General features: G+C 39.6%; 1 protein-coding gene across 4 annotated transcripts in view; it reads right to left on the minus strand.

The window, feature by feature from the left end:
* Positions 1-12,098, minus strand: part of SMAP2 (small ArfGAP2) — a 49,772-nt gene that overhangs the window by 15,425 nt on the left and 22,249 nt on the right. For all 4 annotated transcript variants that reach the window (XM_008968388.4, XM_057299268.2, XM_057299267.2 and 1 more), the window contains one exon: positions 1,020-1,153. In XM_008968388.4, the coding sequence (XP_008966636.2) occupies positions 1,020-1,153 (134 nt within the window). The remainder of the gene's footprint in view (positions 1-1,019; positions 1,154-12,098) is intronic.

Consider the following 12,098-nt stretch of genomic DNA (forward strand, 5'->3'; position numbering starts at 1 on the left):
CCAGACTCATTAACTTAGGAGTCTCACTCCAAGCCCACCAAGCTAACAGCATGCAAGATTCATGTATGCATTCCAGCTGTTACAGCTTTTTAAAGATGATAACAATAAATATAATATATACGTTGTCTTGTTTAATATACTTTTAAGGTTAATTATGTTTACATTTATTTAAAATTTTTGAAATTTTAAATGTTATCTAATTCCACGTTTGTATGTGTCTAAAAATATCAGAAATGATGAGTTTACAAAAATGGATACATTTTAATATTATGTACCATTAAAATATTTTCTCTGTCTAAAAAAAAAGATTCATGTATGCATTTTAGCAATAAAATTTTTCCATAAGTCTGTGATTTGGAGGTTTTTTTAAAAAGTGAATTTTTATTTATTTTTTTTTTTGAGACAGGGTCTCACTCTATTGCTCCGGCTAGAGTGCAATGGCATGATCATGACTAACTGCAGCTTCAACTTCTGGGCTCAAGCAATCCTCCCACCTCAGCTTCCCAAACTGCTGGGATTACAGGTACGTACCACCAGGCCCAGCTAATTTTTTAATTCTTTATTTTGTAGAGACAGGTGTCTCACTCTGTTGCCCAGGCTGGTCTTGAACTCCTAGACTCAAGCGATCCACCCACCTCAGTCTTACGAAGTGCTGGGATTACAGGCATGAGCCACCGTGCCCGACCAAAAGTGAATATTTGAAACTATAAATTTTAGACCTGCAAATGCTAAGAGTCTTAGAAAATCACCCAAAGATCCCTCTTAATACTTTGGTGGACCCATGGAATCCTAGACCATAGACTATTTCTGTTTTTAAGGAGGTAAAATAGAGGTAGAATAACTTGTATCTTAAATAGAAAGAATAAAAATTTCTGTTAGGGTACAAGAATTTGATGTTAAGTGTTTAACAACTAAATTTTCCTTTATCTTCACCTTTGTGCCAGGTTTGACTGAAATTCATCTGGAATTCCTTTTACATAGATATATGGAAGCAGCTGACTCACTCTTGGGCTAAGTACCTGAATCTGTTCTTGAGTCCACTGGTCGAGGTTAACTGACTTTACCCTGGATATGTGCACCCCCAGATTCCTGTGGATTCCAGCACATCGAATGCAGATGAACACACCAATGTTCCAAGAGGCCCATCGCGGCCCTGTGAAAGTCAGGAACAGGGCAATAAAGTACAAATTACAACATTCAAGGCCTAAACTTCAATATTAGATTATCAGACATTTCTGCTAGAACATAAGTGAAAGAATTTTTACCATAACCACCTGTTTATTGACTCTGCTCATTCCTCCATGTGTCAGCTTTTCTTTAGTTTAAATTTAAGTGTACAATACAGTGGTTTTTAGTATATTCACATAGTTGTGCAATGATTACTACTATCTAATTCCAGAACATTTTCATTAGTCCAAAAGAAATCACAAACCCATTAGCAGGCACTACCCATTTTCTCCCAGCTCTTCCTCCCAGCCCCTGGCAACTATGAATCTACTTTTTATCTCTATGGATTGCCAATTCTGGGCATTTAATATAAAAAGAATTATATAATACGTGGGCATTTGTGCATGGTACAATTTTTTTTACAGTGTCTGCTAATGTGAGTGTGGAAACGCAGATGTTATAAGACTGTTACTTATATTAAGAAAAATCCCAGGAGTGCAAAGCCATGTCATATTCTATTTGGCCGAGCACCTTACATAAACAGTCCTCTCCCAAGAGACGTTTTAGTGGTGATGGGCCTGTATTCACCACTTTTTAGTGGTGGCCTGTATTCGGTTTTCCTACCAGGAAAAAAGATAGATATGGCATGCTTGTCCATGGCTCAACCTGTAACTGAAACTGTGTTTATCTTCCCCCCAACCCCAGGCCTATAAAATATGCATTCGCATTAACTTAATAGGATCCTTTCCCCTTAGGCTGATGTTCCTACTTTACTCAACTACTGAAGTATCTTGTTTCAAGATTGCCAAATAATAAAGATGCTTATAGCAACAAAAAAGAAATCTCAAATATGAATTTTAATTCAAAACTGTTACAGAATCTCCCATCCCCTGCCAGCATTACTCATCCTAATAATCACTCTGAAAAATTATCATACTCCTCTTCATAATTTTTACCCAGGAAAAAAAAATGACTTATATGAAACCTGCCAAAAACTTACTAAAAATCAGAAATACTTCCTTCTCCATTATCCCACTTGGCAGAAATTTACCACATAAAATAAGTGTGATATAAAAATTAGAGGATGCAATAAAGAGGTGAAAAGACACTGATTTTCTACAGAGATAAACAGGGCCTACGCTTGGAACGACAACGAGCACAAGACTTCAGTTCTTTAGGACACAGACAATTATTTGGTTAGCTAGCAGGTTTTTAATTTTTTAATTTTTATTTTTAGAGGCAGTCTCGCTGTCACCCAGACAGGGAGTGCTGTGGCACGATCATAGCTCACTGCAGCCTCGTCTTCCTGGGCTCAAGCGATCCTCCTGCCTCAGCCTCTGGAGTAGCTGGGACTATAGGCGTGTGCCACCCTGCCTGGCTAATATTTTTATTTACTGTAGAGACTAGGTCTCACTATGTTGCCCAGGCTGGTCTTGAACTCCTGTCCTCAAACAATTCTCCCACTTTGGCCTCCCGAAGTGCTGGGATTACAGGTGTGAGCCACTGTGCCTGGCCAGCCTGAAGGTTTTGACAGCAGTTTTAATGAAGGAATGCTAGAATTGTGTGGCAGAAAATTAGTTTTAGAAATTTGAATTCATGATTATTACAAATAAGAATGTAATTTTTTTACAAATATATCACTTATTTACTATGGCAAATACTGCAACAGAAGGCTCACATTCTCCTTATTACCACCAGGTGGTGCTCTCCGCCTGAAATTTTATCCCAATACCTTATTGCTGTCACAAGCTCTGATTTACCTTCTAAAAAGATATTTAGTCCCTTCACATTCCTAGATGGATTTACATAGTTGGTCCGCCATGTATCTAATAAACACAAAAACGATTCGCACACTTGTTTCAGGTGGGAGAGTGTCACGTCAAACACAAAATGAAAACCCTAAACTGATGTAAATGGGGTTTCTTAACATGCTGTATATCCATTTTAGGTTACAGTTTTCATAAAGGAACTCCAATAAGATCTAAGTTATATAAGATTTAAAATGGCACCAAGTTAATATTTCATGTTTCTTAAAGCATTTTTCCTTTGCTCTAGATTCCAGAGTCTAGAACTCATAAGACAAGTTAAGATGTATTTGTTTGCTAACAAAGTCAGAAGCCAAACACATTCATTAAAAATTAAAAGTCAGCTGTGAAATGTTACACTGTTTGCTTCCTGGCCTTAAGATGGGAAAAGGCAATTCCCAATCATCTAAGCCACTGTCGCAGCTCCCACTCCAGCGTACTTAAAGTCTTTTTGCTTCTGAGGAATGCAAGGCTAAGACTTGGAGCCTTGGGATGACTCTGAAGCCACTGACAAGGCCTCAGTACAGAAATACAGGCAACTGTATTTTCATGAAAAGCCAAAGAACAGCCTCTTCTCCCCGCCAAATCCCTACCTGACATCCCTTGTGAAACCTTTTCCCAGTGAATATAGTGATAGTTATATCCCAGATACTCAGTCTCTTTTAGCTTTGAGCCACTAGATTTATTAGTGAATAACTACATGTTCCATAAAATATTCTGAAATTAGAGAAAAGAAAAATAAAAGAGACAAATATGTTACTTATATGGCTGAAAACATGGGGAAATGGTGTAGTTACTTTTATTTCATTTTATTTTTTACAGACAGGGTCTCTCACTCTGTTGCCCAGGCTGGAATGCAGAGGCAAGATCATGGTTCACTGTAACCTCAAACTCCTGGCCTCAAGTGATTCTCCCACCTCAGCCTCCCATGTAGCTGGGACTACAGGCATGCACCACCATGCCCAGCTAATTTTTTAATTTTTTTAAAGACAAGGTCTCCCTATGTTGCTTAGGCTGGTTGTGAACTCCTGGCTTCAAGGAATCCTCTCGCCTCAGCCTCCCAAAGCACTGCACTGGGATTACAGGTGGGAGCAACCACGCTCTGCCAGTTGTAGGACTTAGGTTTGAGCGCAGCTCCTTCAGTGATTACCTGTGTGACCTTCTGAGAGATACTTAAATTTCCTGAGCCTTAGTTTCCTCATCTATAAAACGTGTACAATAGCATTCACCTCACAGTGCCTAGAACACAGAGGGACAATAATAACTGAGGACTATATATAAGGATGTGGTATAGAATGAGGTTTCCAGAACCCACTTCCCATCCATCTTCCTGATAAGGGCCAGTTAACTCATTCATATATGTAATATATACCAACACTCTATGCAACACCACGGAGTGCTTCTTTTTATTTTATTTTTTTGAGACAGAGTCTCGCTCTGTCGCCCAGGCTGGAGTGCAGCGGCGTGATTTTGGCTCACTGCAACCTCCGCCTCCTAGGTGCAAGCAACTCTCCTGCCTCAGCTTCCCAAGTAGCTGGGACTATAGGTGCGTGCTACCACGCCCCACTAATTTTTGTATTTTAGTAGAGACGGGGTTTCGCCATGTTGGCCAGGCTGATCTCAAACTCCAGACCTCTGGTGATCTACCCGCCTTGGCCTCTCAAAGGCCTGGGATTACAGGCGTGAGCCACCACGCTCAGCCAGAGTGCTTCTTTTTAAAAAGGAATATGAGTTCTGGTCCTAAAATATCAGAACCAAAGTGAACTGAATACAGAGAGAAGAAATTTACCCTAGACCCAATTTCAAAGTCTTCTAGAAAACATGAAAATTTAAGCAGCTTCCTTTATTTCTCTTAAAATATTTCTTGAAAATGCACTTTTTAAACCCTCACCTGTTCCCTTTCTCTGCTACACACCCCCACCCTGCCCTTGTGCTTGCATATGCCCCCATTACACAGGCAAAGAAAGAAGGCCCAAGGCTGTCAACCTAAGTGGTGGGTACTTGGATTCCACAGTACCTGGTATTGCTGCTATAAGGCCAGCCTACTTTAATCTGGTAAACTTGCAAAAATGCAAGTGAAACCAATTGTTTCACTTAACATAATGACCTCCAATTCCATCCATGTTGCTGCAAATGTTAGTGAGTTAAAAAATAGTGGATCTCATGAAGAGAGAGTAAATCGGTGTTCTAGAAGCCAGGAAGGGTAGGCGGATGGAGGAAGAAATGAGGTTGATTAATGGGTACAAAAATACAGTTAGTCAGCCTGGCCAACACGGTGAAACCCCATCTCTACTAAAAATACAAAAAATTAGCCAGGCATGGTGGCACGCGCCTGTAATCCCAGCTACTGGGGAGGCTGAGGCAGGAGAATTGCTTGAATCCAGGAGTCAGAGGTTGCAATGAGCCGAGATCACACCACTGCACTCCAGCCTAGATGACAGCGAGACCCTGTCTCAAAAAAAAACAAAAATACAAAAATACAGTTAGAAGAAATAAGATCTAGTGTTCAATAAATCAGTACAGTGACTATAGTAAATAATAATCTACCATATATCTCAAAATAGGTAGAAGAGAATAATTCAAATATTCCCAGCATAAAGGAAAGATAAATGTCTAAGGTGATGGATATAGCATTATCATGATTTGATTATTACACATTATGTGAATGTATCAAAAATCACTTGTACCCTGAAAACATGTACATCTATTATGTATCAATAAAAAGAGATAAACCAATTGTTTAATACACATTGGTCATGGCAATCAAGGAAAAAAATATAAAAGATACCATTTTGAAATTTAAAATGAAAAGAGATGCTGAGAGGCAATATGCCAAACAATTTTGAAAGCAAAGAGGATAGACAAGTGATGTAAACTGGTACTGATCGGCACAACACAAGAACAAGGTCACACATAAGTGCACATATTCAACAGGAGCCTAAGAGCAGGCACGGGCAGCATCAAGCAATACTAAAACTAACACAGAATCACTCTGCAATAAGGGATCAGGGAAAATGAAAAAAGTAGATGGAGATGGATTTGGTTGATCAGTCAAGAAATCAACTGTCCTAAGTACCAGTTCAGTATCGGAAAAATCTGGGTTTACATGGACCTGTTGCATGTATTTTGACAAGTTTCTCTAGGGCTTATGTCTCCATTTGTAAAATGAAAAGCATATATGTAATATCCAACTTATATTCAACATCTGGACAGCTTCTACATACCGAGTAACTACTGCTGCAAATTCCTCTTGCTGCTGAAACTTCCCCCACCACCAAAGCTGCCAGGATTAGAGGGGCTCTGGGATTGACAACTCAGCAGACAGAAAAGGGGAACTAGCGTGATGGAGGACTTCAAGCTACTACTAATATTATAATAATTACATCACTGAGTTCTAAACTATGGAGTTCCAAACAAATAAATATTGAGGAGGAAAAAACATTGATAAATTGATGGCTACCTATATTTAGACCTGCTGGCATAACGGACCTCTCAAAAAGTTCAACGGGCAGGCTACGCGAAGGGAGAGAACTTTCCCATCTTCCATCCAAATCCTGTGGAATCTATCTTGGAAACTTTTCCAGAATCTATCCATTTCTACCTAGACCTCATGTCTCACCTATAAGCATTCGTTCTTTTTTGTGTGTGTTTGTTTGTTTTGAGACGGAGTCTCGCTCTGTCACCCAGGCTGGAGTGCAGTGGCGCGATCTCGGCTCACTGCAAGTTCCGCCTCCCGGGTTCACGCCATTCTCCTGCCTCAGCCTCCCGAGTAGCTGAGACTACAGGCGCCCGCGATCACGCCCGGCTAATTTTGTTTTTGTATTTTTAGTAGAGACGGGGTTTCACCGTGGTAGCCAGGATGGTCTCGATCTCCTGACCTAGTGATCCGCCCTTCTCGGCCTCCCAGAGTGCTGGGATTACAGGTGTGAGCCACCGCGCCCAACCAGCATTGGTTCTCTTAACATTATTTATTGTGCACCTATGTGCCAAGCAATTTGCCTGCTAAGTACTGGGGATACAAAGGCAGAGAAAATAAGGATGAGATTCCTCAATTCAAAAAGCTCACAGACTAACAAGCAATTAGTCTCCAGAATCCCACCAGAATAATCTTTCTAAAACACAAATCTGTACAGATCACACCTCTAAATATAAACCTTCCATGTAGTCTCATACACAAAGGTAAATATGTAAATTGGTGCACATTTTCTGAATAGCATATTCCAAACTAAGCTCTCAATCTCTTGCTACAAAATCTCTTCCTTTTTTCTTCATCTTAGTCAACTACACCTCCATCCATTCCATTGCGTCAGTCAGAAAATTATGCATCATGAAACCTCTCTCCTTCAGCCCCCACATCACCAAGACAAAAATATCTGTCAAATCATTATCTCTTCTCTCCATCTGTATCACTATTTCTGTAATCTAAAGCCATCAGACTCTTTTGGACCACTGCAATAACCTCCTAATAGCTCTCTCTCCACTTTTACATTCTCTTCTCCCTTGAGCCCAAACCAAAACCATTCTCCACCAAACAGCCAACTTGAGCTCTTAAAGAAGCAAAGCCACATTGTGCTGCTTAAAATTCTTCTATTACTATTGGATTAAATAACAAAATCCTTAACATAGTTTCCAAGGTCTTAAAGGTCTAGCCCATGCCTCCTTCCGCAGCCTCTCAATTCCTATGATAGCAGCCTTCTTTCATTTCCTCAAGGGACCAACATGTTCCTTCCTCAGGGCTTGCTGGCCTTTGTACATGCTGCTCCTGCTGCCTAAAAAAACTCTTTCCCTAACTGCCAAATGCCACTTGCAGCCTGGCCAACTCCTCCTATACATCACAAGGGTCTCAGCTGAAACGTTTCTTCCTCAAAGGAGTCTTTCCTTGGCTCCCCAGTCTAAACCCGACTGTAACGTCTCTTCTACCCTTTCTTTTGGTTTTTACCTTACAGAAAATTTCAAACAAACGAAAGCAGAGCATAATTAACCATGAGCTTCAGCAATTATCAACTCCTAGCCAATTTTGTTTCAGCTATACTCCCACCCACTGCCCCTCAACTCCAACCTTGGATTATTCTGAAGCAAATCCTAAATATCATACCATTTCATCTGTATATACTTCAGCATATATCTCTAAAAGATAAGGACTTTTTTTTAAAGGTTATGAACTTTCATTTACCCTTTACTCTTTTTTTCACTCTTTCTTTTCTTTTCTTTTTTTTTTTTTTTTTTTTGAGACAGGGTCTTACTCTCTCACCCAGGCTGGAATGCAGTAGTGCGATCATAGCTCACAGCAGCCTTGGGCTGTCAGGCTCAGGCAATCCTCCCACCTCAGTCTCCCAAGTAGCTGGGACTAGATGCATGAACCACCACGCTCAGCTGAATTTTTTATTTTTGTAAAGATGGGTCATTGAGTGGTGTTAAGAGTCAGGAAAAAAAAAAAAGAAAGAAAGAAAAGAAAAAAAAAAAGAAATGGGCCAGGCACGGTGGTTCACGCCTGTAATCCCAACACTTTGGGAGGCAGAGGTGGGCAGATGACCTGAGGTCAGGAGTTTGAGACAAGCCTGGCCAACATGGTGAAACCCCATCTCTACTAAAAATACAAAAAAAAAATAGCCACACGTAGTGGCACGTGCCTGTAGTCCCAGCTCCTTGGGAGGCTAAGGCAGGAGAATCACATGAGGCCAGGAGGCAGAGGTTGCAGTGGGCCGAGATCCCACCACTGCACTCCAGCCTGGGCAACAGAGCAAGGCTCTGTCTGAAAAAAATAAAAATAAAAATAAATCAATGAAATAAAAAAGAGACAGGGTCTCACTATGTTGCTCAGGCTGGTCTTGAACTCCTGGCCTCAAGTGATTTTCCTACTTCGGCCTCCCAAAGCACTGAGATTACAGGAGTGAACCACTGTGCCTGGCCACCCTTTACTTTTTCTAAATCATACCACATTTTGTTACTATCTAATTATTTGATTGTTTAAGATGTCTTTCCTGCTTAACTATGTGTGCCACAAGAGCTGACACCAGAACTGTAACATTCACTATCATATACTCACGGCATAGCATAGTTCCTTGAACATAGCAGGGAAGCAACATTTGCTTAAAGATTAATTAAAACTAAGTATGCTAGGTGCGGTGGCACATGTCTGTAGTCCCAGCTATTCAGGAGGCTGAGGTTGGAGGATCACTTGAGCCCAGGAGTTTGAAGCCAGCCTGGGCAACATATTGACACCCTATCTCAAAAAAACAAAAGAACTAAGTAAATCCTTTGACCCCACTTGTAAGAATTCATCAGGGAAAAAACAGGTCAAGTACACAAAGAAATACGTTAAGAATGTTCATTATTACATCTTTATGAAAATTAGAAACATCAATAGGTTACATTAAGGAATTATGGTATCACCATTTAACGGGGAAAAATTTTGGAGCCTCTATTTCATATAAAAGTATCTCCATGATATAGTAATTTTAAAAATCCAGTATTAAAAGAGTACACATGAAACAATTCCATTTTTGTTTATAATATGAATAAATGAGCTGGGTGTGGTGGTATGCCTCTGTAGTCCTAGCTACTTGGGAGGCTGAGGTGGGAGTACTGCTTGAGCCCAAGGATTCAAGGCTGCAATGAGCTATGATTGCACCATGGCACTCCATCCTAGGGAACAGAGTGAGACCTTGTCAAAAAATAAATAAATAAATAAATGTACGAGTATGCACAGAAAAAAAATCTAGAAGACTATATGTAAATTATTACTATATCGGGATAATGGGATAATGAAACATCTATTTTCTTCTCTATATATCCTCTCTGAATTGTTTGCAATGAGCTTTCTATTAATTTTGCAATGGGAAAAACCAGTACAGATATCGTAAAAACAAAACAACGTAAGCATCCAGGGCTCCTTACTGGCTGCAGGGTAAGTTGAAACTCCTTAACATAATATATAAAGTCTGTTGAGAGCCTTGTACTTTACACATGCTGAGGAAGTCATAATTGTGAAATATGCAGCACACTCAAATCTCTTTGACTACACCATTCTTTCTACCTGGAATGGCTTTCTCCCTCATTCCCTGCTTGACAAACTTAAAAATCCAGTTCATCTGTGACGCCCTCCAATGGAATAAACCCTAACTTTCTCTATTGCTAATAGCCCAGGGTATGCTTTGTTCTTCTAATACTTAATATCTTGTTCGAGTTGCTTACAGGTCTCTCTTGTCCTAAATAGACTATGAGCTCTGGAAGGCAATGACCATGTTTCTTCATCATTTATCGCAAACATTTGACACAATGCTAGCAAACAGAAGATGGTACACAATAAATGTGTGTTAAATGAATTCGTCAATAAGCAACATAAATGTATATATTTTTCCTGTTTTGCAAAATGAAGGGAGAAGTTTTCAAATGCCTTAAAGGATAGCTGTAACACAGAAAACGGATTAGGTTACTTTGGAAAGGCTTCAAAAGCAGAACTGGCACCAAGGAGTAGAAGTTGATTTTAGCACACTCTAGGGAAAAATTTTCTAACAATTAAGGTTGTGTAAAAACCAATGCAGCATATCCAGAAATTGTAAAATCTCAGTTAGTGCAGTGTTCAAACAGAGGTTTGGTAATCAGTTCTCAGGGATGGTAGAGAAATGATCCCCATGTGGTGAATTGGGTGAACAATGAGCCCTACAGTTCTTTCTACTACTACAGTCCTACTACTACAGTAGATGATTTGCAGTAATTTTTAGGTCCCTTCCTGCTTACCGTTCAATGGTTCTGAAAACGTAAAATGAAACAAACAATCTATGAAGATGTTAGGTCTTGAGGAACCTAAAACACGGAATCAAATTTGGTTCATGGAGCCTACAGCACTGAAAACTGGTTAAATGCAACATACACATAAGGAAAAACCTAAATCAACAAACTCAGATTTTATAAGAGATTAATTCTACGTGACATAGCTTGTCATTAACTCTGACCCAAAATTTGGAAGTCAAAGTAAAAAAAGCAGCAGTATTTGTTTTAAGAACAAATCTAGTGCCAGTTACCTCAGTTCCACTCATTATATCCCTCCATTCTCTGATTCACTGAAAAGGAAGAATACACAGAAACACCAGTGGGATCTTGGAAAAATTATGTGGGGCTGCTGAGAGGTATGTTTACCTCTATGTTTTCATTTACACAAAAGAGAGTTCATCAAGTTCCTTATTCCAAAATAACGATAAACAGTAACTTTGAACTTCTGTAAGTACAAACATTTTAAGGAACCATGAGACCAAAATAAAGGCTTATGCAATCAACCTCTGCTTTCAGAACACTTGCAAGACAAGTCCCTTTCCATCTGGGCCATCTTGCAAGAATGTTGTTTCCGTTTGTCAAAAAGAAACACTGTCCACATTTGTACTGTTGAAAAAAGAGCATAAGTTAAGCTTAAAAATGTCTGAGACAAAGAAAATTAAAACATGTCTGAGACTGGTTAGAGAATAAAGGTAAATCCTACACCAAGAAATTTAAAATTAGAAAATCAGAGGTGGAAAAGACTTTAGAAATCCTCTTAGGTCCAGCCTCCCACTGAATGCACCCTCCTTCTAGGGGTGATCACCTGGCTTGTCCAATGCTGAGTCAGTTATGTACCATTTCAAAAGGTAGTTGGTTTGTCTATTAGACGGCACCCACTATTAGAGAGGCCTTCCTTATACGGAGTCCCATTAATCTGTCTTCCTACCATTTTGATATCCTGGTGCTGCTTATATAATATATCAAAGTATGAAAGATAAAGACGGAGGTTTGGAGATTCTAGCAGAAGAAAGCAGCCACTTACATACTCAACCAAAATACAAGCCCGCTGAACCAATTTAATCCAGGAGCTCAATGATAGAACAGACATAGCAATTAGACAGACTGCTGTGATTATCAATGGAGATGAAGCAAAGCAACATTATCTTCCTACCAGGTAACCGGAAAAAGGAGGTTAAGGGAGGTAGAACACTGCTAAGTACTCACTAATGAAATGATTAGTCAATCTATGTCTAAAACTAATTCAGCAGTTAACTTAAAATGGCTTTTCTCAAAAAACATTAAAGCCTGTAACACAAAGAAATCAATAGGAAAGCAGACTGAGGTCTACTAGGAGAAAGGAAGGAGGCATTC

The sequence above is a fragment of the Pan paniscus genome, chromosome 1, assembly GCF_029289425.2.
Source record: "Pan paniscus chromosome 1, NHGRI_mPanPan1-v2.0_pri, whole genome shotgun sequence".
Lineage (NCBI taxonomy): Eukaryota > Metazoa > Chordata > Mammalia > Primates > Hominidae > Pan > Pan paniscus.